This window comes from Eremomyces bilateralis (genome assembly GCF_010015585.1).
Source record: "Eremomyces bilateralis CBS 781.70 unplaced genomic scaffold P152scaffold_16, whole genome shotgun sequence".
NCBI classification, from domain to species: Eukaryota; Fungi; Ascomycota; class Dothideomycetes; order Eremomycetales; family Eremomycetaceae; genus Eremomyces; species Eremomyces bilateralis.
This window is the reverse complement of record NW_022985082.1, coordinates 529,838-556,341: the sequence shown is the minus strand read 5'-3', so window position 1 is coordinate 556,341 and position 26,504 is coordinate 529,838. Positions and strand designations below refer to the sequence as shown.

Below are 26,504 nucleotides of genomic sequence, written 5' to 3'. Positions count from 1 at the left end.
CTGTCCTGTACTAGGATGCTTCTGGAACGTCCGAGACCTAACCCACTGCATCGCCGGCCCTGTCGGCAGGGCTACACAGCATACATACAGGCCTAGAACCTATCCTCTGGCGTTCTCCTTATTGCTTGCATTTTGCAAAATAGATCAGACCCACTCCGATTCAGGAGGAGGACCGTTTAAAGTAGTATACCAAGATGCATGCTTAGTCCCTAGTTTGTAGATAAGAAGCGCCACTTACCCCGGATTTCCCGTTTCTTTCCTTCTGCTGTTCTTCGATCTCTACAACAGTTACCCTCGCTGTTCTTTCAGGTTCTTTCGTTCAATATCTGAGTCTTCTTGTTCGCTCACTAACCGGTCTGGACTGACACGAGCTGCGACATCTCTTATCTATCCTTTGTCTACTTATCAGTTGCTCGCCGGCAAATCAGCTTCGTCCGTTTCTTGCCGCTCTGAGTATTCACGTATACACCTACTTGCCGACCTTGGGCATTTCTATAGGGCAATTTATTCTCCGCAACTGGCTCTCGGCCTATTGTGCACACTGCACAAGGCTCTCAGCCAATCGTAAAAGACGATAAGCCTCAATATGGCTTCCACTACCTACCAGACCGCTTCGGACATCCCATCATCATCACCGCCACCCGTTTCCCCTGTCACAGTCTTAGCTTCGTCACGGGCTGTAGTGGATGGCCGCTTAACTGAGGCCACCATTGTCATCAGCACTGCCACCGGGAAAATCTCCAGTATCTTCCACTCCGTCTTACCTCCGACCTATTTCCCCGCCGGCACTCCATATGTCGACCACTCTCCGCACATCCTCATCCCCGGCCTTGTCGATGCTCACGTCCATCTTAATGAGCCCGGCCGCACGGAATGGGAAGGATTCTGGCATGGCACTCGCGCCGCGGCCTTCGGTGGTGTCACCACTGTCGTCGACATGCCGCTCAACGCTATCCCGCCCACTACGACCGTGGATGGCTTCCGGGAAAAGATCGATGCCGCGCAGGGGAAGTGCTGGGTCGATGTTGGGTTTTATGGAGGTATCATCCCTGGCAATGAGAAGGAACTTATTCCACTCGTGAAGGCCGGAGTTCGAGGCTTCAAAGGCTTCTTAATAGACAGTGGTGTGAGTATTCCTCCTCACGCCTCGTCTTGCCTCACGTGATTCCTAACCCAATATCAGGTCCCCGAATTCCCCGCCGTCTCGGCCGAAGACATCTCAAAAGCCTTCCAGGAGCTAGCCGACCAACCCACCACCGCCATGTTCCACGCCGAGATGATTCCCCCAGTCACCGCCTCCGTCGGCGACGACGTACAACAATCCCTCCCGCCCCTCGCCCCCACCGGCTCCCTCACTGCCTACCGCACCTTCCTCGACTCCCGCCCCCCCTCCTTCGAAACCTACGCAATCGAACAGATCGTCTCCCTCGCCCACCTCGCCCCCAACCTCCCCCTCCACATCGTCCACCTCTCCGCCACCCAAGCCATCCCAATCCTCCGCGCCGCCCGCGCCGACGGCATCAACATCACCGCCGAAACTTGTTTCCACTACCTCAGCCTCGCTGCCGAAGAGATCGCTGATGGTGACACTCGTCATAAGTGTTGTCCGCCCATCCGCGAGCAGGCGAACCAGGACGTCCTGTGGGATGAGCTACAGAGGAGCGCCGCGGAAGGCGTCATCAAGACCGTCGTCTCGGACCACTCGCCCTGTACACCCAACCTAAAGATCCTGCCGCCAAACGTGGCCGGCGGGTCCGCGTGCGTGGTGTCAGGGTGTTGCGGCAACGACAGCGACGCGAGCGATAGCGCGTCAGGGTGCGTGTCCGGCAGTGAGAGTCCGTCCCCGGCCAGTTCCGAGGACGCAGACGCCGTGACGGAGGTAGCGGTGGTGCGGGAGGGCAACGCAAGCGCGGAGGTGGCGGATCGCGGCGACTTTTTCGCGGCGTGGGGCGGGATTAGTAGCGTGGGGCTGGGTCTTCCGATCCTGTGGACGGAGGCGCAGAAGCGGGGCGGGGACGTCGGGATTGAGGATGTGGTGGAGTGGTGTTGTCGGAACACGGCGAAGCAGGTGGGATTGTTGGGGAAGAAGGGGGATCTGGCGGTTGGATATGACGGGGACGTCGCAGTGTTTGACGATTGTGGAGAATTCACGGTAAGTTTTGGCCGCAATAGCAGCTTAATTGCATCGACGGGACGTTAACGCTGAGAGCAGGTCGAGCATTCTACGATGCTTTTCAGGAATAAATGCTCACCTTACGAAGGGTTGAAGTTGAAGGGCGTCGTGAAGGAGACTTGGCTCCGAGGGCGAAAAATCCATTCGAGGACCGAAGGGTTTGGAGAAAATGTGAAGCCAGTGGGACGAACGTTGTTGGAACCCAGGACGTATTAAGAGCATTGCCCGGTTGAACTGGCGAATGGTCATCAACGAATGATTGGCATGGCATGATGCGTTACATAGCGAAGCACGCGTCTTTGAGATACCATGATATTTAATAGCAATAGAGACTTTTGAATGAATGGACAAATGGACAATAATAATACTTCCGTATCTTAAGATTTAGGGAACTTGACCTTGAGAAGTGCAGGAAAATACCGGGAGTTCTCAAGGTCATTTTCTTCGGGGCTTCGCTGTACAGTAGTCGTCGTTGATTCATTTACCCTGACCTTTCCCATGGGATATGCAGGCTACCACTACCCAGGTCTGTCCTTCCTGAGCTAATTTACACGATACTGCTTCATGCACGAAGTTTTTGCCTCGTTAAGGCCTAATACGGTGATCACCATGTCCGCGACCCCTGATTTGAGGCCGCTCTGGAGCCCTTGATGTGAATCTCTTAGATGCTTCCGCAAAATCAAGCACTGCGTCTAGCACATCGCTGTCAACTTTCCATCCCTTGGTTCTCTTGGTCCTAGGTCTCCCTCCAAGCATTCCGGTGATACTGTTGAAAGCGTCTCCCATCTTCTTCTGAAGCTGTTGTTTTAGCTTTCTGAGATTCGGACAGTCCACCAGGACGTGTACCACCGCCTCTCTTCCGCATTCGGATTGGTCACCATCTCGAAAGCCGGGGATTTTGGCATGAGATGCAAGCCACGAGTGCCCTGCTCTGAGCTGCTTTAGTAGGTACGCCCTGTTCCTCTGTCGAGAGCCGTCGCTAGCGAAACTGGCTTCCGCCCAAGCGCAGCGCAAACTTTGTTTCGAAATGTCGCCAGATATTACGTCTTTATCGTATCATACGGTATTTACAACCTCCGCCACACCTTGACGCCACAGCAGCAACGCCTGAGCAGCAAGCAGTGGAGACGCCTAGGGACAGGCACTATTTCTTAACACTCTCAATAATAGTTAACTAGCACCAATCAGGCTTTAAAGCCTTTAGATTTCTAATCAAACATTACTCATCGGCTGCCGCCACTCGTGCTATTCATGTAGTATATAAAAGACACCATGTGTAAGGAAGGTGGGCAGGGAGGAGGTTAAATAAAGCTTAGGGAAATATCATAAAGTAAATTCCATGGTCATAACTCTTCCAGATATATCCGAAAGCAACAATACCCCCATACACGGCAATGCAATGTGGCCGATACTCGGGAGGAAGCCAAAGAATCCGCTCTGTATGGCTACTCACCCAGTGGTCATTGACAAAGATAGAAGATGGATGTTGTAAACTGGTCACACCTATACCATCAGAGAGAGGCGATAAAATAGGTAAGGATCCACGGTCCGTCTGGAGAGAGGTACCGTCATTGGAGAAAGAGAGAGCGTAGACGATGTTTACAATATCGAGTGTCTGCTGCAGCGCGCCCGACCCGGCGTCCCACAGCTTGACCGTCCCGTCGCCCGATGCCGACGCCAGCGTCTTGCCGTCCGGTGCGTAGGCCACGGCGTTGACCCCGCTCGAATTGCCCTCGAGCGTCTGCTGCAGCGCGCCCGACCCGGCGTCCCACAGCTTGACCGTCCGGTCCCACGATTCCGACGCCAGCGTCTTGCCGTCCGGCGCGAAGGCCACGGCGTTGACCCCGTTCGAATGGCCCTCGAGCGTCTGTATTACCGCATTCCATTTCTCCTCGACCATTGGCAAATTTCGTATCTATCTAGGTATATAGTTTACGAACTGCTTTCTTATTATACTTATTGTCGGTGCGAATACGAGGGCACTATAGTACGTCTGAAAGGGAGCCTGCTCGATAGCTGGCCGATTATAGAGGACGAACCGCTTCGCATCATAGATGAAGCTTGAAATACCAGGGCAATTACTTAACTAACCGAGGTGTCAGCGAATGTATTTGACGTACTAGAGGCATACTGACGGAAGTAAACAGCTCTAAAGATGCGATAGCATGAGCTCCTTCCGACAGCTTCCCCATCCATCCAAGGGCCTCGAGCCAGTGAAGAAGATGCTCCTGTAAGAATTGATGTACTTGATCATTGTCGCAAAGTCGAGCACCGCTTTTCTGGAGGTGCTGGATCCAGTAAAGACATGCGTACTGGACTTCAGGAGGAAGACATTGTTCAACTCGGCTTCTTTTGATATTGACTACAAGCATACCGGGGGCATCCATGTAACAGATATCTTGCTTGAGTGATGACGACATAAGCTGGATACAGCTGTTGGTTAACATATGGTGAGCTTCCTTCTCGTCTACCCAGAAATTTGTATCTCCGCATCTCTTTTTGTCGAGGAGAAAGTCGCGAAACGAAGGGTGATGCAGACGAAGTGGATATATGCCGACCTTGGGGACATCTAGAATCGCATGAAGTTCCCTGAGCACCTGATCGATCCTTTGCTTGGTGATATTAAGCAGCCTGTGAAGCGAGCTGGTAGAGAGCGGGGAGAAGAGAACCACGATGCTTCCAAGAATGTGTTTTTGCATGCCATATAATGCTTCCTTCTCCTTTGCTGAGTAACCTGACCAGATAGATTCCTTTAGGACGGTAGTATAGAGCTTATTAAGTTGTACTTCCGGATGCTCTTCCTGTGCAGGAATATAGGTACTGCCTTCTAGCAAAGTTTGCACTCTTTCGTCTGCGAAAACACCTTCTTGAATGAACCGACAAGCGGTTGCGGCCCAAATGAACAATCCCCCTGCAATCTGGATCAGGCTTCTGATAATCTCTTCGCCTGGCCAGGAGTCATCCAGAGAGTGCTCCTGTCCAATGAGCTTAAGATTGTACTCGAAGAAAACAGAGATATCGTGATCTACGATTGAGGGTGATATGCCGTGAAGTACAATATCCTGGAGATTCGCATTCGGTAGCTGACGGAATCCATATCGGATTGGAATCTCAGATCGGCTGGTCAGCAAGACTCGTAGTCGAACCGTCTTTAATAATCGAGCTTCAGCCAAGAGGTGTATGATAATCCGGATATTATTGTCACCGTCGCACTAATCGAGCGCATCAACGACGTGTACGAGGACTGGCCGCCGTTTTCACCTAGCTTTAATAGTGGACGTAGGATAAGCTGCTGCCACTGGTCACGGAGGGACTGACTCGCAATGTCGCGGAGGGACTGACTCGCAATGTCGCGGAGGGACTGACTCGCAATGTCGCGGCGCTCTATGATGGCATCGCAAATGTGCTGGTGGAGAGAGGGTATGTTGTTCGCCAGCTGCCACGCAATGCTCGTGATGAACTTGTCTGCATGGTTGACATCTCTACCGCCACGCGAGAAGAAGAAGCTGGCTCCGAGTTGCTGCTCATCGAAGCGCCTGCGGGCGACAGTGCGCGCAATTGTCGACTTGCCCGTGCCGGCCAAGCCGTTCAGCCAGAAAATACAGCGCTCGTCTCGGCCATCAGCCCAGATGTAGATCTTTTGAAGGAGATCAACGCGGGCATCGGGAAGGCAGGCCGGGTCGGGTTGTCGCTGGTATGTATTGAACGGCGCGTCCTCTGAGGTGGGGAGGGAGCTGAGCACATCGTTCAAGTCTAGATTGCCAGTCAGCTTCCTGCTGCTTTGAGGCCACAGCCAACTAAGCACTCTCACTTTCGCTGCTCCCAAAGTTCACAGATCCATGGATAGTGCCAGCTACAACCTGCGAATTCTGGTTGGCGGACACACCGCTAATGAGTTGAGTGCTGCCTGACATGAGCTTGGAGTCGCGAGGTTAAGTTTTGTTAGCTGCCGGTTGTTGCTCTCTTCTGGCGCATGTTGCTCTGTACGTGGGCATGCGAACGCCTGGGAGTGAGTTCATGTCTGTACGAAGTACCCAGATGAGGTTCATCCTCAAGTAGCGAATCCATTTGCAAAGCTCGCCAATCAACACTCCTGCCTTGCTGCTGTCCACTGCTAGAGAGCAGCTGTCGGCTGCAAAGGTAGGGCGGAGCTAACGCCAAGACCATTCGACAACACCGTGTCGAAAGCGAGCATCAACTACCTTTCCATTCCGGCGGCCAACGGGCGCTGTACGCCCTCTAAATTTGAAGCAATGTCTTATAAGACTCTGGTTGACTCTATTTATAATAAGCGCGAAAATAGAAATAGAAATATTATCCTCCATCCTTCGTCGAACTAGGAACCCTTGATTGTGGAGTTTTTAGACTGGTTACGGCCGGTACCTCTGCCGCCCTGCTCACCTCACCCTCTATAATTATCCCGATTACTCTCCAAGCCGGCTTGGTTTTGGCACACGATGCTTATCGACACGTTCTTCCGGTCTTCAAATGCCTCGAGGTCACCGCGGCCGGCCCTTCTGTCCCTTCTGTTGCGGCAGAGGCTAGTCGCAGGTGGGAGAGGAGTCGTGTCAGTCATGCGCGAGCGAGTAGGGGGAGCGATTCGGTGACAGGAGCCCGTTGGGAAAAGGCACAAGGAAAGGCGAGGAGGGTGAAGGAGGCGAAGGGCGGGAACGTGGACGGAGAGGAGATTTCGCAATTCTTTCGAAAATATGTAATTAGATGGGGAGAGTTTACGGATTAGAGGAAAGAACAAAGATGGAAAAGTCGTAAGGGAATAAACGCGCTAATTAAACCACACCATCGAATATTGTAATATCAAAATCCAATTCAAGTATGAATGACGTGTGCTTTGCCATTACGGGTTAGACTGCTTTTGCTACGCTACAGCATGGTACTTCCATCTTGAACTCTTCATCTTCATACTTCATGAATATTATGAACCATCGCCAGGACGAATGGGCATAAGTACCTGTAGCTTCTGACCTGCTCATATGTACCCAATCCTTTAGTTGGTGTCCCCACCGAAGCTCAACTCTGGCTACGTCTTTGGCTGGATTCTGCTACGATTAACGACCAACATTTCCCTCTATTTGCACGCCGCAATGGAAGAATCCGAGCCATCAGTAAGGTATTCAGTTCAGACACTGAACCGAGTGACTCTGGATTACGAACCATGTTGTTTGGAGTTTTGGGATACCACCCATTTTGTGGTGGGATATTATCATCTCGACAAGCAAGATGAAGACAATGAAGAGCATGGAAAGGCGCAAGTTCGATCGGGCGCCATAGATATCATGAAGATTATTGGGTCTGAGGGCGATATGTATGTAATGTTTTATAAGTCATGAACTGCATTGAATATCCCTACCCATCCATGAAATGAAATATTGTCTCTTGGAGTCCAATTTTTGGTTCATATCACTTGCTATCCTTGGGCATTTACACTGACTATTACGAATAGACAGTATCTAGAAAGAGTGGCCTTCAATACCTCCAGCGTTCTTGACCTCCATTTCCAAGAGTCGTCGAATCGTGTTGAAGGGTCAGACCCCATCCTCGTCGCCGCTCTATCAACCGGTAGTCTCGTCTCGTATAAGCTACGTCAAACCACCAAATCATCAACCGAAACCCGTTTTCAAGAACAGACCTTCCATCAAGTTGCGCCACCAACCATCTTGGTGACCGCATTCCAATTCCACACAGATCCGAACATCATCTGTGCAGCATTGTCGACTGGAGAAATAATCCTTTGCGTGCTCGATCTCTCAAGTCCAGCGATCAGCCCGGAAAGTGAACCGCGTAGTGTAGACTATCGCGACACCGAGAAGCTCATGACGATATGTAACCATGATCTCGAAGCATGGTACGTCGTGCCGTCCATAGACGGAATATCAGTTCTATCAGGAGGAGATGATGCGACGTTTCGGGTCAGTGACTGCAGTGGTTTCCTTGCCGCACATTCCGACGGAGACAAATTCAGCGTAGGCGCACCGGTACAACGAGTGGACAGACGGATCCATCAAGCAGGAGTCACGGTGATTTATCCCTTGTCGAAATCCATCATGTTAACAGGGAGCTACGATGATCACATCCGAGCGGTTTCCGTGCCGTCAGTGGGCCGACCCACCGTTCTCACGGAACTGGACCTCGGAGGAGGAGTCTGGAGGCTTCAAGAGCTTTCACGCACGCAACACCGCCCAATGGACGCCTCGAATGACCGTGTTTCGTGGGTGGTTCTGGTCAGCTGCATGTACGCCGGTGTCCGTGTCGTTGAGATTAAACTCGAAAATGACATATGGAGCATCGATGTCCTTGCACGGTTCGAGGAGCATAAGAGCATGAACTATGCCAGTGCAGCTATTCCGAGCGCCGACGGCCATCTTTGGAAAGAAGAAGGAGGAGCGGAGTTCGTTTCCACCAGCTTTTATGATAAGCTCCTATGCGTATGGAGAACGGGCCCGCAGGATGGAAATCGGTGTGCCACTATATCTGCTACGGGAACATGAGTCTCTACACTGTCTGCCGGCTACGCTCTGTCAAGTAACATGGAATTGAGTGGCTGGTTGATCTAACCATCGGACCGCAGAAGTTCGGCGTCAAGCAATGTCGAACATGTTGCCGCTCCGCCGCTGGCACTGATTATTCCATCCATCCTTCTCGAAGGGTCGGGAATGCAAGCCGGATATCAGTGAGATCACTCATCCTGCGGCCGTCACTGCCCATGCAAGATATCTAGGCGACGTTTAAGGAGAAACTCGTTCAAGCATCGCAGCTAAGCTTAGCTTGTGGTCGGCAGTCTTTTGGTAGGCTCTCAGCATCAGTTTCATATTAGCGCTTCAGTCGAAGGAGGGGGGACACAGTGCCTAGCAATCCAACTCAAGACTCTATCGATTCGAATAATCGAAGCTCTGGGATGAGCATGAATGTGAAGTAAAGAGTGGTGTGAGAAGAGTAGCATTCAAAGCTGAGGGGTTATCTTATAAACAGGGGGTTATGTTCGTATCGCCAATAAGGAAAGAGGTAGGATCACAGTTCAGAAAAGCAGAGAACTCCGATCGCCATCCAAGACAAACCTGTCACTTCAAAAAGCATAACCATTCGCTCCATTGACTTCATTAATGAAGTCGAACGAACTCTCCGTGGCCATCGTCCAACTCTCCTGATCCACCATCGTCTTTGACAACTCCACCCACCCATGAAACCCTTTCTCATAGAAATTCGCCATGATCCTTCTCTTATTCCCCTCCAAATCCTCCTCTCCATCCTCTAAAAGCTCGCCTCTCCCCCGGGCCTCGTTGCGTAAGCGCTCCACGAAGACGGTTTGCTCATGCAGAAGGATGTCGATCTTCGGTATTTGCAGCAAGATATTCCTCGGAAGGTCGTCCAGGGGCGCGAAAATCGGGTTGCATCTCGGGTCCTCGGGGCACTCTTTTTTTGCATCAGACGCATACGTATCATATAACTCTTGCAAGAAGCCCAGGGGGTCGCTTTTGGGAAAGTTGTCCGGGCGAGGCTTCGCCCTAGGATGTAACCGCAAATCTACCTATACCCAATCATCAACCAAACATGATACGGAGCTATTAAGCAAAATCAGACTTACCGGCGCATAAAACGTCACCAACCCCTTCACCTCCCTCCTCCCCAAACTCGTCGCGAACGCCAAATTCCCTCCCGCCGACAACCCACACACGGTGATGCACCTCCTATCCGCGCCCCACTCCTTCTCTGCATTCTCCACCACCCAGTTCACCGCATCATCCACATCGTCAATCGCCGCGGGGAACCTCCACCGCGGCGCAAGGCGATACGTCGGCGCGACAACGACAGCGCCGGTCCTTCTTGCGATCGTCTGCGCGAACTCCGCGAGCATGTCGGGGAGGCCGCCCACGAAGCCGCCGCCGTGGATGAGGAGGACGAGGGGGCGAAGGCGGGAGTCAGGGGTGGGGCGGGATGGGGGCTGGAAAGCGAGGGTGCGGAGGGAGTGTTTGGCGCGGGTGGGGAGGTGGTGGACGGAGTAGGAGTTGGGGGTAAGGATCCAGGGGAGGGCTTTGAAGGTGAAGATGAGGGCGGTGAGAGGTTGAAAGATGAGGAGGCGCCAGCGGAGGGAGAAGGGAAGGGGGGAGGGGGAGAGGGCGGAGAGGGTGGGTTGGATGAGGGACCAGAGGACGTGCATTGGGAGAGGGGGGGTGGGTTTGATAGTATGGATTTTTATGGATAGATGAGCTGGAGAGATGATTATTATCTAATTGGGATGGGAATAACTACTGCTGTTGAATGTAGATGTGTACGATGTAATAGCAATTTGCTATTCTGGGCAATTGGCGAACGGATCAAAGGCTTAGGGAAGAGAGCAGCAGGTATAATAATCAAGGACGGCAGGAAATCCAAAAAAGTTTGAAACCAAAGACTCAACAACGAGCAGATGATGAGACCATGCGGAACCAATAATGATGTATATTTATCAAGGTCTGGGCAATGAACGGCTTCATTCAGGATAGAGATGTGTCGCAGGCCAAGGCATGAGTTCTAGGAGTCCAAGGCTACAAACTGCATTAATAATCTTGCCGTGACTCTCGTATATCTGTAGGTCCGGGGGACCAGGCATTCAGCTAGAACACACAACTTACACACAACACACAATACAAACAACTTCGCTGCTGTAACAACAGCACCTCACTCCGAACCATTTTAGCACATCACGTGCGACAAGATGCCTAAGGTATCCCGTTTCCAGACCAGCCACTTACCTCGTATTCCGTATTTCAACATCCAATCAAATGCATCGACAGACAGTTTGGTATCAGACACGGTTTCATAAGGCTGGTGAGACTTTCTGTCGCATCACGCGTGGGTGATGATTAAGCACGTTTGCTTCTTTAGCTCAGTTGCTGTAGAGTCACAACGCAAGTTGGCCTTGACGATTCCCATTGTCTCTCCAAAAAGGAGATCTAGCTAGCAAAACAGTTGAAGATAACTAAATACAAGGGAAAACACTAAGCTGTCCGAAATAGGCCTAGCCTAGGGGTAATGGGCAGTGAAAGGAAAGTTAGGGCAGTAGAAACCAACAGGGGCATCTTGCGACACTTTCCCCCCCGTTTTTGAGATTTCCCTCCCCCCCGTGAGATTTTCCCCCTGCGCTAGTAATGATGGAAATTATTCGCTCAACTGCTAGTTTCGACGTACATCCATCCGTTCAAGCCATTTTGGATATCAGTATAAGCAAGCTTTCTTCGGAAGAAATGAGCAAAATCAAATCGTGAAGGCTCAAACCACTAAGGATTTAATATAGCTGAAATGCTGTGGATTTGCTAAAGAGAAAAGAAAAAGACCTCTCTCACTGCGATCTGCTATTTTACATCTTTCCCTTCTGCCTTATGGTAGGCCGCGAGGTCACAACACACAGACTGGGCAAAGCCCAAGACTGTCACAGTAGGTGATACTACTGCAAAAAAGGCTCGAAAGAAGATGTTCCCCATATGTCCGGTCCAAATCTCTCATCGAGGATCCTATTGACAGTATCATCGATATCTGTGATGGTCCTGTTAGCATCGAGGGTATCGATGCTCCTCTTCGTCCCATCTGGATAACCTATACCTATACTGCTTAGATCAGGTAGGGGTAAAACGCAGTAGTACATGTTGTTCTGGAAGTACTGGATGTGTGCAACAATATTGAACTTCAACTGGCCTGTACCAGCGTTACCCTCGTTGCTAGATCCGCTGTCGATGACGTGAATATTGTTGATGTTCATGCCCAAGCCGTCCGAAATGTAGTACTCGGGAGCAATGTGGCTGTATGTTTCAAAGCCAAGCGTGCCCTGAATTCCACTCTCTGGAGGCAGCTTTGGGACGGCATCGCTAGTGTGGGTGACGCGATAATTATTCCCTTGTGCAGTGACAAATTTTGAAAATGCTTCATCTCCAGCTCGAGGCTGCCCGTACGAAAACTAAGACATATGGTGTCAGTTTAAGGTCTTATAGAGGGGAAAGGGGGGGATATCATACCGACTCCACTATCTTGTCCTTATACTGGGCATTCTGGCGGAGATAACTGGCTCCATACACGGCAGCCGCTGCTCCCAGACTATGGCCGGTGATGACGATATTATAACTTGGGTTTTCCTGCAATCCCTGCGCAAGACCTTCCTCTGCGGCTTCCCTAGATTGCTGCCAGAACCCCAAGAATCCAATATTGCAAAAGCCCGGTCCTATGACGACTGATCCGTCAACACACTCCGTTTGGAAAAATTTAAGGTCGGCTACCCAATTGGCCAAGGCTACGGATCCGCGCATAGAGATGATAATGTTCTTCGTGGTATGGTCGGCGGCGACAAAGCCGGTGGCTGAATTGTTGCCAATGCTAAACCAGCACGTTAGAGTTTTAAGACTCACTGGGGCGACCACTTACTTGAGCCACGTGCTATAGATTTTTGTGTCAGACTTCTCGACACGACCACATGTCTTAGAAGTTTGGCAGGACACTTTCCCCCCAGTCTCGCCCTGTTGCGGAGAACAATATGCTGCCGTAGCCCATTCAGAGTAATAGACGAGCCTATCGTGGAGCTCCGAACTGATGGCCTTACTGTTTTGCCTTTTAATTCCAAGATGGTCTATGTATGTATCGGTAACATACACGCCAGGAACGCTTAAGTCAGCCTTTTCAGTGACTGGAAACGCGAAAGAAAGGGACGCAAGTCCCAGAGGAACAAAAGAAAGAAGCAGCATATCAAGTACTTAACAATGAACGATCAGTTAAGGATACGGCTCTTAAGTCATAATAGAGAAAAGTCTACCCCCTAGGTCAGAGTGAGTACCAGCCATCTTATAACATATTTATTCTCATTCTCACATGAAGAAGATGCATTCTTATTTTCACATGAAAAAGTGTCTTATAGCCCAATAATACTGAATTGTGCTCCGTACGGGGATTATATTATATTTGGGACTCGAGAGCATGATGCTCCTTGTAGCTAGATAAATTAGATATATTTAAATCTCAATCAAGATCAGTAGAAAATCTACTTAACTAACGGTTCCGTGCCATTAGAGCTTAACTTAGCCTAACTACTACAAAGGATCCCAGTACATAATTCATCCCCCACCGGAGCACAGGTCCTACCTTGTTATAATGTCCCCCGATCCCTACAACCTAGATTGCCTGTAGCCATACGCAGAGTGCTTCCTAATGCTATAGCTGCAAAGTCAATGCAAATCTAATGCCCTATCTTCGAATTCTTAATCATTAAATCTTAATCAATTACTACACCTAAATGAACATTTACTGACATATGGGCATTTAAGTGAATCACTCGCCAAGTAACTACAAGTTCTTGTGACAGTCTTGGGCTTCGCTTATCTCAGTTGGGACTCAGCCGGCAATCGTGCCCCCTGGCCAATATGAGGCTCCGCTATACCCATTGAAGCCTAGCATCTTTTTTAGCATGCGCCACTAAATATTGACCAATCATATGCTATAAAGGCAGGAGGCACGACTGCCGTCTGAGAGACTCCTACAGACTTTATGTGGATGCGTGAAAGATCGTATCATGAAATAGGTGAGGGAACTCCCATCGCTAAGCGTACTCGATACTGAATGTTTATCGCTAATCTGTTATCAGAAATTGATTCTACACGTTGACTTCTACATTTCATCAAGTTTTAGGGCCAATCCAACCACTCTACAGTCCGTCACGGTTCAGACATTGGCCGGTTATGATATCACATGACATCACATGACCAACGTCTACGTGCTTTGTAAAAGTTATCAGGAAGACTCCGCTTGATGGATCTTCCTCCTTTGTACTAATATTATCTTTCACACGTAGTACAATGCACGTATTCGAGACAACATCACTACGTGTCTACGTCCTTGACACTAGGGTTTGACAGCAAATCATGAAACTCGTCGCTAACTGCTTGCTCAGGACTCATCAAGATATGGGTGTATAATCCAGCTGCAATCTCCTTTAACAGGTTCGGATTCGTGCGCTTGGTCTCCGCTGTAACAAGGCAAGGCCTGACCTCTTCTGCTCCTCTCCAAGCTTGCTTGAAGGGATCAACTGGATGGCAATTTTGCCGATAAAGATTGGGATAGCATAAAAGATGATGCTCTTCCCAAAACCAGTCTGAGCAGAGACAATAGTATCCCCATGCCGAAAAACAATTTGTTGAAGAGTCCGAACCCGGTTGATACGTGGGAGCCGGCCACCCAGGAGTCGCTGCAAACCATGGAATGTAAGATCATGCTGGTATTTGATGTTCTTTCGTATCAGACATGTCTTGACTAGATCTTGCAGTACCGAGCATAACTCTTTCTCTGGTGTCGTTGCAATTATGGATATCCGTTCTTCAGTTGTTTTCTCGATAGGAAATGGTTGTACAGAGGCTGGATTCTGGTATAGGGAGGTTTCACGCTGATAAGAGCGACCTTGCCGTCGCTTCACTCGCATGGAGGCAGATCTGGAGATTGAGCTTTCACGTATAACGACACGACAAGTAGTTTTAAAACTCTAGTTATAGATTAAACAGTTAGCAAATTGATATTTAAAAGCCATAGGACGGTTTAACAAACCCTTATCTATATTTCATCAACTTTTGGAGCCCGCGCAACTTTACCGTATGATGTTATTCGCCATCTCGTCATTTCTACTACATCTCGCCATGCACCCGTCTATTGAGGTTTTGCACGAGTTTCTCAGACGGTACCCAAGACAGTTGCAGTCAGCTGAGTGAATTTCACGCTAAACATGGGGCTAATCTGGTTATGGTTTAGCATAACCAGGGTCATGGCTTGGATACCGCCTGAGCCCAAGCTGAGATAAGGCTTCGCCCAGTCTGTGTGGTATGGCCTTGCGGCCTGAGGCAGAAGGGATAGGTAGACCGTTTGCTCACAGTTGTAAATAGCGGTTTCGCTCAATCAGATGATTAATGCAGCGACACAGTGGGAAAACACCGTTAGATTCCAAAAGAGCGCAGATAGATTGACGATCCTCAAGAGCAGAAATTGTTGGAAAGGCCTGGCGGAAGTTTGTGTTTCCAGAATAGTCTGGCATACCTTTGTACTAAGAAGAAAGAACATGGCAGTGTTAGGAACGCCTTTAAGACCGTGGTTACTCTATATTCTAATCTTGCTTTTCTAGAGCTATCTCAAAATCTTGATGAGTTTGGTTCGGAGAAGCTTATCGTCCGTTAGTTCAACAGAAATCCTACAAAAGCAGGCTGTTCCTGGAGCTATTTTATAAGATTTGCAATGGTAAATTTGTGGTAGGCTGGTGAGATTTGTCCCCAACGCTAACCCAATTCTTACTAGCATGGTATAATTACATAAACTGGGTATCGAGATCATGTTCATTAGACGGCTTCTTATTCTTCAAAAAGTTGTTGTAGCTCCTTTCAAGATATTATCTGCGGAAGCTCCTTTTAAGACCTCGCGAGGCCTCATTGTTACTACCAAGGACTATTCACTATTGCAGGAAGCCTTCTAGCAATCGGCCCTTGAACCTTCATAGCTGCTCATATTATGAAGCCTATCTTCTACTGACGTAGCTGTCTCTTGCGCAGACCGAGTCCTTTCCAAACATTTGATGCAGTCTCTGCTGCAGCGCGCTTAGGGCGCTCTCCGCGCACATCCTAAGACTCAAGAAGAGCATTTTGAGCCTTGACTTGTGCAAATCTTTCAGCGTAGACGCTTCCATATCTCCAAAGTCATAATTCCATGCCATTATTGGAGTACAGGAAGCATATACCTCGCATGTAGCGAGAGCATATTCCGTGCTTTAATCAGTTCTGTGGGGTCCTTTTCTTGCCCTGTCTCTGCCAAAAAATTGGTCACTATACTCTACTAAAATCACTGCAGTCATGCAGAATAGGCTAAATCCGCCGACGCTCGATGTTAGTAAAGAACTCTTCCAACGACGGAGGTTTCTAGGCAGACTGTGGAGGGGATCGAGCCATAGTGGCAGACACAGTAACAGAGACAGGGGAAGATATAGGAGCAGGTGCAGGGATTGGCACAGATATAGAAGTAGTTATAGCATTCGCAGGTAGAGCAGATGTAGGAATTGGCACGGCGACAGAGGTGTTTATGTGTTGTAAGACCTCAGCAAGTGTTTGGTCTTTGGATTAAGGAAGAGAAGGTGGTACACGTCGTTCAAGGGCTGATGGATCTCGACGAGTTGATACCTCGTTCCTCCTCGGCACACCTCTTGTTTGAGCAGGAAGCGGCTCCAGGATATATTGATATGGCCTTAGAGAGAGGCTTATTGACCGTCCTTTCTTATGCTGATAGCGCCAATGGTCGTCGTAAAGGTGATCTAGTCGTAACGTTGATCCATAATTCATCACATCTCGCAGCGTATGATGACATGGAAGACCGTTTACCTTCTCAAAGAGGCCGGGACAAGGATGATGATCCGCATCCTTCTTGATAGCGAAGACCCATTCCGGCGTAGACAGGTCACTTAGTAATGTCTCAATCGGACTCCTCGCATTCAAGTGTTTCTCTCTAATTGCCTTCCCCTCGCTGCGAATATCGGTGGCAGAGACAAGCGTGTCCGGATCCTTCTTTTGAATGGCAGCCATTATCTGCATCGGCTGTACTCCGGCATATGTCATTGATTCAATCATGCCTTTCTGTGCTGATGTATGCCTGCGGTAGCCATTATGCGCACTAGAGTGAAGTGATCGGGGGGTGGTTGTGATGCTTGTGTAGAACCTCCTTTTGTTCTTGAATATAACAAACCTAAAAGCACACCCTATTCAGCGTGTGCTTGTGCTTAGAACCCTTGCTCTTGACTGATAGTTTCCAGATCGATGACTGTGGTAGCAATATCGTGTCTTCGCATCAGAAGGGTGAGGTTTGGTCCGTTTGAGTAGGAAGCCGTAGCCATGCTGCATCCCATGGCTCCTAAGAGCATCGTAGGCTTCTTCATATGATGTGTAAAGACAATCTGGAAGGCGACCAATATCCTCTACGCCGAGACCTATGAGAGAAAGAACAAATTAGGCGTTGAAGTTGTTCCAACTTAGAGAAAAGGACTAAGGGAGCGGAAAATCTCACAACCTTCATATAATTGCGGCAGTTTGATACACTAACTACATGACTGTACATCTCCAGGGATCTCCAATACCCCTTTTTCAAAACTTAGCGGCCGAATCGCTTCTGCCATTTAGAATATCTCCGAATTCTGCATCTCTTCGTTCGGATCCGCGAGACCCAGCTTGATCGCTTCTTGCCTCAATTCGGCCCGCTGCTTGACCAGCTCTTTGCCTTCCGCCTCATGCCGAGAAAAGAAGGTGAGAGAGAACCCTCCCCCGTTAAAGAAGTCAACCGCTTTATCTGAAAATGCAGTGATTTGCTTGAGGAGCGCTTGATACTGTAGTTCGAAGTTCGGTGGAAAAGTACCGACCTCTTCAGGGGTAACGACTGGTTTCGGACCGACAGGCGGATCGTATGCGCCTTCATAGACAGGTGGACCGGGTACAGGCTAGTGAATCTTGAGTTCGGTCCATTCTAAGGCGGTATTTGGGGGATACTCACGTATGATGGGTACCGAGACGTTGTCCCAAGCACGAATGTGACTCCTGGATCATTCTTCGCATATCCACCCGGGAAACGTACTCCTGGAGGGATCACACTACCATTTCCGGTGATTTCAACATTGAAGCAATGCGTATAGAACTGCGGCAAACCTTTCAGGCCTGGATTCATCGTCTGCCCATTGCCATGGAGAGATAGGAGCTCCGTCCGGAGAATGTACAATCCCGGTTTGATATCGCTGGGAAGTTTGAGCTGGTCTCGGAAACCGTTGTTGATAATCAACTCATTTGCCCATAGACCTATCCCACAGGTTAGTGCTCCATTGCTGAGTCCATACCCGAAGAAGCTTCACTCACGTTGTGATGCATCGTAGCCTTTGTCATTGATCTTGAAGAAGTCGACACTCTGCGGACTCTGGCCTGGACTCCACGCTCCAAGGTACTGAAAGCATTCATATTAGTTGTCCAGACTTGTCCTCTAGAGGTAATATTCCAAATCTGCTTACCGTCATCGATGGTCCCCAGTGATGCTCGACCATTTCAGTCCATTGGATTGTAATATCTGCACCTGCTCGCGCAACCGCTTTGAGTGGTGGAGCTTCGGGATTATTGCCGCAAGCGATTCCTTGAGATTCCACGTCGTTCAATGCCATCCAGGTAAAATTCTGATTGTCGGTATAAGACCACTCGATACGCATAGCACCAACGTAGTCATCTAACCTGGCATCGCGTGCTGGATATCTGGGAGAGCGTCGGAAGATTATAATCGAGTAAACCCCAATACTAGATGCCACTTACTTGTTTCCATCAATGATGAGCTCTTTGGGAGCAAAGTGGGCACGAGCAATGCCCGCAAAAAGCATTGAGAACTTCGCAGTCTTCATAGTGGGAGGTTTCATGTTGGAAACAGTGAAGCTCAATGAATCCAAGCTAGTCGTCCGGTCTTCGCTTTAGATCAATATCTCTCGGAGAACTTAGATCTCTCGAAATGGAGTGACTTGGGATCCAGGGAGGCAGTAAGCAAGACATAGCTCAAGACGTAAGCAATACGATGCTATTTATATTAGTCGATCACAACATATCCGCAAAATGAAGCAATAAGAAAACACACAGAAAGACTCGGAATTTCCAAATAGAAGTTAGATGAATTGACTCCCGTCACCAGGAGTCCATCCAAGCGCGGAGAACTTGAGCTTTTCGCCTCCCATAAAGAGAGTCGATGTTGCTAAATAATGTGCCTACACCGAAGGCAATTGCATTATTACTACTCGTTCTCAAGCGATGGTTCGGAAAACCCGAGCTCATGCCCCTAATTATTGATTAACGCCCAGACGAAACCCAGACGAAACCCAGATGCTGAAAGATTGGTGGGAAGTGGCCATGAAGAGCCTCAGCTCCATGATAAGATTAAATCCCCCCACCAATCTAAGACCAGGACAGCCGCTGAGGGGCGCATATAGCTTTCTCTTGTCAACCTAGGGAAGAGACTGTTGCAATTCGGCACCTATGCACTCGATTTTGGAGTTTACTAAATTTAAATGGAACGTGGTTCACTTAACTAAGTTAGACCAACCACCTTACCAAACATTTGCCTGTATCAGGAGTTTATTCAGGACGGGCTTGTGGTAACTACTCTAATATTGCCAGAACGAGCTTAGGTATCAAGACTATCCAATCATCTGGGGTACCATAAATGCTAAGGTACGTGCCTGTTGTCTCAATCTCCCATGCTCTCGCGTCACTTTGTAGGAAACATCACTCTGGAGGAAACACGGGATCGATTAGATTAGCTTATGACGAATATCCTCCAAGTGCTCTTGCTTAGGTTCACGCATGTCATCATGGAAACCCGCAGAATTCCCGTTTCAATCATGACCGTCTCTCAGTGCAGACGACATGGAGACAAATATGCCGGTTGAGAGAGGGAGACGCCCACGCGTAGCTCAGGCATGTAACACCTGTCGAGCGAAAAAGTACAAGTGCGATGGGCATATTCCATGTTCTCATTGTCGAAGTAAGTGGCTCTGTCCCATCAGACTCCTCTCGCCTAACCGAAATTGCGGCAAAAGGACAGGGCCGAGAATGCATCTTCCAGAGGGAGCCGAACGGTACTGTGAGACGTTCCGAGTATTCCATCCGGTAAGGAATATCGGCGCTCTATATTATTACGGAACACTTATGGCTTTGGTAGATATGTAAAGGAGTTGGAGGAGTCTCTCGAACGGGCTAAGGCTGCACTTCGTCTTCTAGGAACCTCACAGCAACACGAAACGGACTTGACACCAACCGGAAACACCGCGCCAGAGGCTGGAGCACAGCCGTCACTTCAGAACGTACCACGCCCAATCCATGGGGAGAATCAAAGCGACTCTTCTATCTCCAGAGCAGCGGCGGGGGCTCCCACGGGCGATCAGAACAAGGACATCGCGGAAAATAGCCCCGATGAAGTCATGGACATCAACGGTTCGACAAGGAGTTTCGAGTTCCACGGTCCAACATCGTCGCTAGCATTTCTTTACCGCCTGGTGAAGATGAAGGAAAGCAGTTCAAACAATGGATGTGGTAGGCATCCTGCTCCTGGGTTTGCCAATCGACAGGTCATTAGCGAGTTTCAAAACGAAGCCTTCATGAAGTTGCGAGAAAGTCCGAACTTGGTCGAAGAGAACTACTATCCGCTCCACGCGTTACTCTTTATTGACAGCTACTTTAAAACCCTGCATTACGTGTATCCCATTATCGATCAAAACGTGTTCCTTGAGCGTTGCCATTCGCTCTGGACTGGTCATGGAATACCAATCCACCAGAGCTTCAAGGCGTTGTACTTTGCGGTATTGTCACTTGGTGTGCTGACCCGGACTTGGACCGAAGGCTCCATTAACGGAATGGATAGGAATGCGTGGACTCTTACGCTGTTCGAAAGAGCCGAGTTGACGATGGGCAGGCCAGGATCGTTGAACGACTTAGAAGCAATCCAGGCTTTAATCATCATGTCACAAGTCTGTCAGCACCAACTGAATCCAAACTTGGCATATACATACCTAGGAACCGCTCTCCGGACGGCTTTCTCAACGGGTATTAATCGACTAGCACAGTTCCGCGAGCGTGGTTTTCCACAGGACTCTCCCAGTCTTGTCGTATCTCGAACATGGTGGGCCCTCTATTCCTTGGAAACGGAGTCTAGCTTCAACATAAGTAGACCCGACATACTCGGATTGGACTCCTACCACAACAGACTGCCGCCATCGATCAGCGAACCCAACGAGACGGAAACTACCATTATCCCAGCAATGCTCGGGCTGTCTCGAATCCTGCGACAAATCTCAAAGAACATCTACTGGGAACCCACTGGTCTCTCAGAGAAACTTCAAAGAGCCAGCGAGTACGAACACGATTTGAGCACTTGGCTAGCGCGACTTCCAGCCAACATTCGACCTAATTCGCGCTCGGAAACAACAAATCCACGCTTGATGCTCGACAACCACTGCTGGCCAGAGTTGCAAATGCTCGTGCTCAATTTGAGTAAGTCCTCATTCCACTGAACGCACCAGCTTCCAAGCACCTTGAGCTAATATCCCTAGGATATTTACATGCACGAATCGTCCTCTTCTACTTGTTCTTCCTACATGGGCAAAGGGGCCTCCGGAACGGAAAAGAAGTGGAACGGCTCACCGCCTACGCCCAAAATTGTAAAGATGCCGCGGTAGACATCATCAAGTCCATTCACTCGGCATACCGTATGCATCATTTCTTCCGATCCTGGTATGTCAAGAAGTCAACGTATGAAACAGAACTAACGGACCGATTCGGAACAGGTGGAATAATACAACATACCTCACCTTCGGCCTATCAATCATCTTGTCTGCGTTTTATCACGAACCGGTGACGACACGCCCATATTCGGCAAATTTGTTATACATAAATCAAGCCATCGAAATCCTTGGAGCCATGGAGGAGTGCCGAGTGGCTCGAAATATTGGGAAATTCGCCCGTGAGCTGGTCGGTGAACTCCTCGCCGGCCAAATGGATGGAGGATCAGGATCGCAAACAGCTTCAGCTCCGCTAGAACCTTCAGTTCCATGGTTAGCCGATGGTTTTAGCGATCCTCACTTTGAATTCAATGTCTTTGACGAGAATTTTCCCATGTGGCTCGACGACGTGGAGCAAGATGTGAGTGCCAGTGGGATTCAAGGGTTAAGTAGGGGTGACATTGTATAGAGATGAGGTATGTAGAAATGTTATTGGATCCTAAGCAGCCAGCCTCGGATGAGTGCCGATGCAAAGGAGAATACTGAGCACTATTGATCTGATATTGGCGTGTGGATTACACTGGGAATGCCTAGCGAGAATGAAATCTCAAGAGAATGAAATCTCAAGAGTTTGATAACATGTATCGGACGGCATAATGCAAGTCCCGTCCGCTATCCGAATCAATATCGCGACTATTAAGGTCGGAGTTCCCGGAGTAGGGATCTCGCTCGGAAATTCCGAGAGACCTCAATATCCAATCTACTCAGTAGGGCTGGACACGAATATTCGCGAATAATATGAATAAAACGTCTCAAAACTTAGTCGAATACGAGTAATCGTTCAAGAGGAAAAGTCGAATGCGAGTAATCGTTCAAGAGGAAAAGTCGAATACGAATAGCCAAATTCCTTATTCGTGTCCAGCCCTAATCTACTGAAAGTCATCCAACGTAGAAACGGGTTGGTCGAGACACTCAAGAAGTGTCCAGCCAGCATTTGCGTCTGCTAAACCAATCTGGCATTTCCGATAGTCATCGTCGAAGGACACGAGATATAAAAAGCTCTTCTCTCACTGACTCTCTAACGTTTGTACAGAATCCACCGACAAATCCCCTTTCGCTATTCTGACATTCCTTTCGGTGTACGAGAACGAGCTTTCCAAAATGAGGGTTGTCTTCGCAAGCACACTCTTAGCCACTCTGGCCGCCGCCCAGTACCCCCCCAATTTCATCGATTTCAATGGTGGGGAGACCACTGGTGTTGGGGGGTTCCTGCAGACGCTGTTGGGCGGACTGAAACCGCCGGTCGAGGTCGACGCCTCCGGAGGCTCAGGTCAATACAAGGCCGGATGGTACGAAGACCCCAGCCTCGCTAACCACACGATCTACGCGCCAAAGGAGCCGCCAGCGGATGCCAAGTTTCCCCTCATCGTGTGGGGCAACGGCGGCTGCCTCGCCCTGGGTCAGACGCACGGCATTCTTCTAACAGAGATTGCGTCGCACGGGTACGTCGTTATTGCCAACGGACGGTCAGGGAACGACGAGGTCACGTTCTCCACGAGCACCGACATCTTCGATGGCATCAATTGGGCGGCCGAGGCGGCCCAGAGCGGGACGCTTCAGGTAGACGTCACGAAGGTCGCGTCCTCCGGCCAGTCGTGCGGCGGCATGCAAGCGTACACCGCCACGCAGGATCCGCGTGTCAAGACCACCGTGATCTTTAACAGCGGGCTGCTGGGCGATGCGGCGGACCTGCGGGGCCAGCTTGCCGCGACACTGAAAACCCCGATTATCTACTTCCTCGGTGGCAGCCGCGACATCGCGTACCGGAATGTAGGGCGTTGAATCCCCGGTTCGGCATCTTAGACCGCATTTGCTGACTTGATTCTAGGGACTCGCGGATTTCAACGCCCTCACGGCTGCGCCGGCGGTGCTGCTCAGTCAGAACGTCGGGCACCAGGGCACGATGTCGCAACCAAATGGCGGTAAATGGGCGGTTCAGGCCGTCGAGTGGTTGAACTGGCACCTCAAGGGTGATGACAGCGTCAAGGCGAAGTTCACGACTAAGGGTGGATTGCCGGATTACGCGGAGCATCAGTTCAAGAACTGGGCGTAACCTGGATAGAGGGTTCATATGGAGACATGGTGGATGGGTAGCAAGAAGGGGTTCGCAAACTTGTCTTTAAATCATCCTGCTGGACGGTAGTGATATGAAACCAAGATGAGCCTGGGAGTTGTTTCGACTTGATGCTGGTGATGTGGGCGATAGTGGTGCGAGATGGGTTGACATTGTTGCTGCCATATTACCTTCGCCCCACCTCGAGTGAGGTGGAAAGTATGCCAAGGCAATTCAACAATTGATACAGAATAGGGGTACTGGCCATGGATAGGTATAGTAGGAGCAACATATCTGTACAACGTTCGGGGGTTTTGGACGAGTACTATAGGAGGCTATGCGTATAAACCGGACCCCGAGAAATCGAATTACTGGCCGATGTAAGCGAAGGATTGGCAGGAATATACTCCGTACCGGTAGGTCGAACAGACTGTTATAATTCCTACCTTGCCTACACCACCGAGTCTCCTTACCGAACGCATGAGACACAGAACTCAACCAGTCGTCCAAATAGGACCATACGAAACAAGTCCCTCATCCACAGCCGATTATTCCGAACAATCATGATATACCGCTACCGAAAGTGTCGTGTCTTGTCCGTACTATCAAATTCGCCGAGCATTGTATAACCATGCCCAGCGGCATGGCTCATCGGCTGTTGCATAACATGTACTCCATCCATCCCGGGTCCCGCATCAAAGATTCGCAGTGCCAAAAAAACCATCCCCGTAGGTCCAATAGGTATATACACGACGCTCGTTCCATCGTTTCAGACTCCAATCCCAGAGACGTCATACGAGATCCTCGGATGAGGATTCGCTATTGCGGCGGCGGCGGCTGTTGCTGCTGCTGTTGCTGTGCCTGCAGCTGCTGTTGCATCTGTTTCTGCTGCGCCTGTTGTTGCGCCTGTAATTGCGCCTGCTGTTGGGCTTGCTGCTGCGCGGCCTGATGTTGCGCCATCTGCGCGGCCTGCTGCGCATGCATCTGCGCGGCCATCCTCGCGCGCTGCGCCTGCATTTGTTGCGCGGACATGGCGGTCTGCGGGCTCGACGTCCCCTGCTGCTGCGGCACCGGCGGCTTCGGCGTCGGGCCTTTCCAGCCGTTGAACAGCGGGACCATCTTCGCGTACAGCTCGGCGATGGCGTCGTAGCCGGCCGGCGGGGTCATGATCATGGGGCCAGGGGGTGCTTGTTGGCCGGGTTTGCCTTTGTTGGTGGCGCGTTCGTGCCAGAAGATGACCCAGGCGAGATTGGCTTGGAAGCGTTTCATGAGTCTAGGGAGGTTAGCGGTGTGGATTGAGAATTGGGAGGATGTGGTTGTCGGAGGGGGGATATACGCACTCGACGAATTCCGGCGACGCGAACTTATCGTCGTCCTTTTTCTCCGCGTCGTGGGTCGCAGGGGGTGGCATGCCGCCTCCTTTCCCCTGGGATTGGAGGTCGATCATTTCACGGAGAAGCTCCCCGTTGATCTCTAACAGGGCTTCGATTCTCTGCTCCATGAGCTTTCGATCCACGGGCAACGGGCCATTCGGCGATTGAGGAGTGGTAGGACCGCCTGGTTTCTGAGCAGTTGGCGTGTGCTGCTGAGGGGTGGATGATTGAGTCGGAGTATGCTGACTCGGATGCATCTTGCCGCCCTCCACTAGCCCCGGCACGGAGCCTGACTGCGCGGTTGCGGTCGATATAGGTGTCGTGTTTCGGGATGACGGCGCATTCAGCGGAGGTTGCGATTGGAGCGGTATCGATTGTGGACTCGGCTGTTGTGGTCGAGGGGGCTGTTGGTGTATGTGGGCGGGAGACTGTGGGGGTGGCTGCGAATGCGGAGGAAATTGCGGCGCCGTAGGTGGAGGGAAGTGCTGGAATTGCTGCTGCGTAGACGGGGGATATTGAGGCGCTTGCGAACTCGACGGTATGAATGCTTGTGACGTGAGAGGGACCTGTTGAGGGCTCGAAAACGGTGGATGGGGCTGCTGTTGCGGCAAAAACGCTTGATTCTGGACGGTTCCTGAATGAGAGCATGTTAGTTTCAAGGTCGATCTGCGAACTACGCTGCCTCCGATTTGGAAGTTCGATGTCCCAGAGGCCTGGATGAGCGGATCGAAGGAGCCATCATGCCGTCACACGCAGCTAGGGCGGTCAACCTCCAACGCTCCCGGTAGCTAAAACGCCCAGGCACGCGGATGCGGCAGCGGACGACATGCTTAAACGTCTCGGGACCGAAGGGTGGGTAGCAATACGTACCGCGCTGGTGGAGATAGTGCATCTGCTGCTGAGCAGGATGCATCATTGGGGTCGAGGGGGGGAAGTTGGGATTGTACGACTGGGCAGCACCAGGCATGGGCTGAGGGAAAGGCGGCGGCGGACCATGATTGAACGGCAAGGGTTGGTGCTGCGGGAAATCACTCGCATAGGCATCCATAATTACGATCAATCAATACGATTCGATCGGAGGTGGGTGCGACTCGAGCCGGATCGGATATTGTCGCTGGTCGCTCGTCGGTCATCCACTGGGTAAGCGACTTGGGGACTTGGGGGGGGAGACGGGGAAGCCAAAGACCAGACGTTGTTGGACGGTTTTTTCACGTTCCCTGCACCTGCGTTTCCCGCGTGGAGGATGCAATGGTAGAGGGCTAAGAGGGGGCCCGCTGCACTACCGTCTACCGGGGTCTTGGCTCTCCGCTGTATGGTGTGCCGGACTGCCGCCGCTTATCCCACTCCACCTCTAACAGGAACATCAGCACTCCCGCTACACTCCGCTCCGCTCACCAGACTCGGCAGCACACGACCAGTCGACAACTCAGTGAGCAACTGTTGGCTTGTATTCCGTACCAGGCGAATCATTCCAACAACCAGCAACTTCCTTCCAACCATAATCAGCAGCCCAACCGATCAGTCTTAACCAAGTCCGGTAGCCAAACCCCCCCAATTCCCAAA

At 50.4% G+C, this 26,504-nt stretch overlaps 9 protein-coding genes across 9 annotated transcripts; 4 read left to right on the top strand and 5 right to left on the bottom strand.

Moving 5' to 3' along the window:
- Positions 1 to 586: 586 nt before the first annotated feature.
- On the top strand, positions 587 to 2,515 carry P152DRAFT_483623 (allantoinase; the record flags this gene model as incomplete). The annotated part of the gene is made up of 3 exons (XM_033681958.1): positions 587 to 1,126; positions 1,184 to 2,152; positions 2,213 to 2,515. The coding sequence occupies 3 exons, from the start codon at positions 587 to 589 to the stop codon at positions 2,387 to 2,389; spliced, it is 1,686 nt and encodes a 561-aa protein (XP_033532555.1). The 3' UTR covers positions 2,390 to 2,515.
- Positions 2,516 to 3,396: 881 nt separating this feature from the next.
- Positions 3,397 to 6,087, bottom strand: P152DRAFT_467608 (uncharacterized protein; the record flags this gene model as incomplete). The annotated part of the gene is made up of 6 exons (XM_033680780.1): positions 3,397 to 3,418; positions 3,850 to 4,064; positions 4,110 to 4,259; positions 4,309 to 5,336; positions 5,435 to 5,926; positions 5,985 to 6,087. The coding sequence occupies 6 exons, from the start codon at positions 6,085 to 6,087 to the stop codon at positions 3,397 to 3,399; spliced, it is 2,010 nt and encodes a 669-aa protein (XP_033532554.1).
- A 1,042-nt stretch (positions 6,088 to 7,129) lies between these two features.
- Positions 7,130 to 8,679, top strand: P152DRAFT_483620 (uncharacterized protein; the record flags this gene model as incomplete). The annotated part of the gene is made up of 2 exons (XM_033681957.1): positions 7,130 to 7,496; positions 7,635 to 8,679. The coding sequence occupies exons 1-2, from the start codon at positions 7,276 to 7,278 to the stop codon at positions 8,677 to 8,679; spliced, it is 1,266 nt and encodes a 421-aa protein (XP_033532553.1). The 5' UTR covers positions 7,130 to 7,275.
- A 437-nt stretch (positions 8,680 to 9,116) lies between these two features.
- On the bottom strand, positions 9,117 to 10,765 carry P152DRAFT_460213 (putative lipase/esterase family protein). The gene is made up of 2 exons (XM_033679849.1): positions 9,774 to 10,765; positions 9,117 to 9,716 (listed from the first exon to the last, which is right to left on the bottom strand). Exons 1-2 carry the CDS (start codon positions 10,344 to 10,346, stop codon positions 9,255 to 9,257), a joined length of 1,035 nt encoding a protein of 344 aa, XP_033532552.1. The 5' UTR covers positions 10,347 to 10,765; the 3' UTR covers positions 9,117 to 9,254.
- A 1,048-nt stretch (positions 10,766 to 11,813) lies between these two features.
- On the bottom strand, positions 11,814 to 12,747 carry P152DRAFT_376119 (alpha/beta-hydrolase; the record flags this gene model as incomplete). Its single annotated transcript, XM_033675617.1, has 3 exons — positions 11,814 to 12,119; positions 12,187 to 12,575; positions 12,627 to 12,747. Coding segments are annotated over 3 exons (816 nt in total), but the record flags the coding sequence as incomplete, so codon positions are not given.
- A 4,592-nt stretch (positions 12,748 to 17,339) lies between these two features.
- P152DRAFT_475360 (uncharacterized protein) lies at positions 17,340 to 18,593 on the bottom strand (the record flags this gene model as incomplete). The annotated part of the gene is made up of 5 exons (XM_033681413.1): positions 17,340 to 17,657; positions 17,711 to 18,009; positions 18,067 to 18,151; positions 18,216 to 18,450; positions 18,508 to 18,593. 5 exons carry the CDS (start codon positions 18,591 to 18,593, stop codon positions 17,340 to 17,342), a joined length of 1,023 nt encoding a protein of 340 aa, XP_033532550.1.
- Positions 18,594 to 19,467: 874 nt separating this feature from the next.
- P152DRAFT_460211 (uncharacterized protein) lies at positions 19,468 to 21,942 on the top strand. The gene is made up of 5 exons (XM_033679848.1): positions 19,468 to 19,723; positions 19,779 to 19,848; positions 19,901 to 21,228; positions 21,288 to 21,468; positions 21,522 to 21,942. The coding sequence occupies exons 1-5, from the start codon at positions 19,606 to 19,608 to the stop codon at positions 21,922 to 21,924; spliced, it is 2,100 nt and encodes a 699-aa protein (XP_033532549.1). The 5' UTR covers positions 19,468 to 19,605; the 3' UTR covers positions 21,925 to 21,942.
- A 501-nt stretch (positions 21,943 to 22,443) lies between these two features.
- Positions 22,444 to 23,568, top strand: P152DRAFT_439360 (alpha/beta-hydrolase; the record flags this gene model as incomplete). Its single annotated transcript, XM_033677634.1, has 2 exons — positions 22,444 to 23,285; positions 23,344 to 23,568. Exons 1-2 carry the CDS (start codon positions 22,617 to 22,619, stop codon positions 23,566 to 23,568), a joined length of 894 nt encoding a protein of 297 aa, XP_033532548.1. The 5' UTR covers positions 22,444 to 22,616.
- Positions 23,569 to 24,017: 449 nt separating this feature from the next.
- P152DRAFT_460210 (uncharacterized protein) lies at positions 24,018 to 26,169 on the bottom strand. Its single transcript, XM_033679847.1, has 3 exons — positions 25,812 to 26,169; positions 24,909 to 25,575; positions 24,018 to 24,841 (listed from the first exon to the last, which is right to left on the bottom strand). Exons 1-3 carry the CDS (start codon positions 25,987 to 25,989, stop codon positions 24,388 to 24,390), a joined length of 1,299 nt encoding a protein of 432 aa, XP_033532547.1. The 5' UTR covers positions 25,990 to 26,169; the 3' UTR covers positions 24,018 to 24,387.
- Positions 26,170 to 26,504: the final 335 nt, after the last annotated feature.

What these genes read in the sequence shown, in the direction of transcription:
- P152DRAFT_460213 (XM_033679849.1), bottom strand. Translation starts at nt 10,346, where the DNA reads ATGCACGTCCTCTGGTCCCTCATCCAACCCACCCTCTCCGCCCTCTCC. An exon ending in TGGTGACGTTTTATGCGCCG is followed by an intron (nt 9,717 to 9,773) that starts GTAAGTCTGATT and finishes GATTGGGTATAG; the next exon opens with GTAGATTTGCGGTTACATCC.
- P152DRAFT_460210 (XM_033679847.1), bottom strand. Translation starts at nt 25,989, where the DNA reads ATGGATGCCTATGCGAGTGATTTCCCGCAGCACCAACCCTTGCCGTTC. An exon ending in GCACTATCTCCACCAGCGCG is followed by an intron (nt 25,576 to 25,811) that starts GTACGTATTGCT and finishes GCTCTCATTCAG; the next exon opens with GAACCGTCCAGAATCAAGCG. An exon ending in GCGTCGCCGGAATTCGTCGA is followed by an intron (nt 24,842 to 24,908) that starts GTGCGTATATCC and finishes TAACCTCCCTAG; the next exon opens with ACTCATGAAACGCTTCCAAG.
- P152DRAFT_460211 (XM_033679848.1), top strand. Translation starts at nt 19,606, where the DNA reads ATGGAGACAAATATGCCGGTTGAGAGAGGGAGACGCCCACGCGTAGCT. An exon ending in TCCATGTTCTCATTGTCGAA is followed by an intron (nt 19,724 to 19,778) that starts GTAAGTGGCTCT and finishes TTGCGGCAAAAG; the next exon opens with GACAGGGCCGAGAATGCATC. An exon ending in CATCATTTCTTCCGATCCTG is followed by an intron (nt 21,469 to 21,521) that starts GTATGTCAAGAA and finishes GATTCGGAACAG; the next exon opens with GTGGAATAATACAACATACC.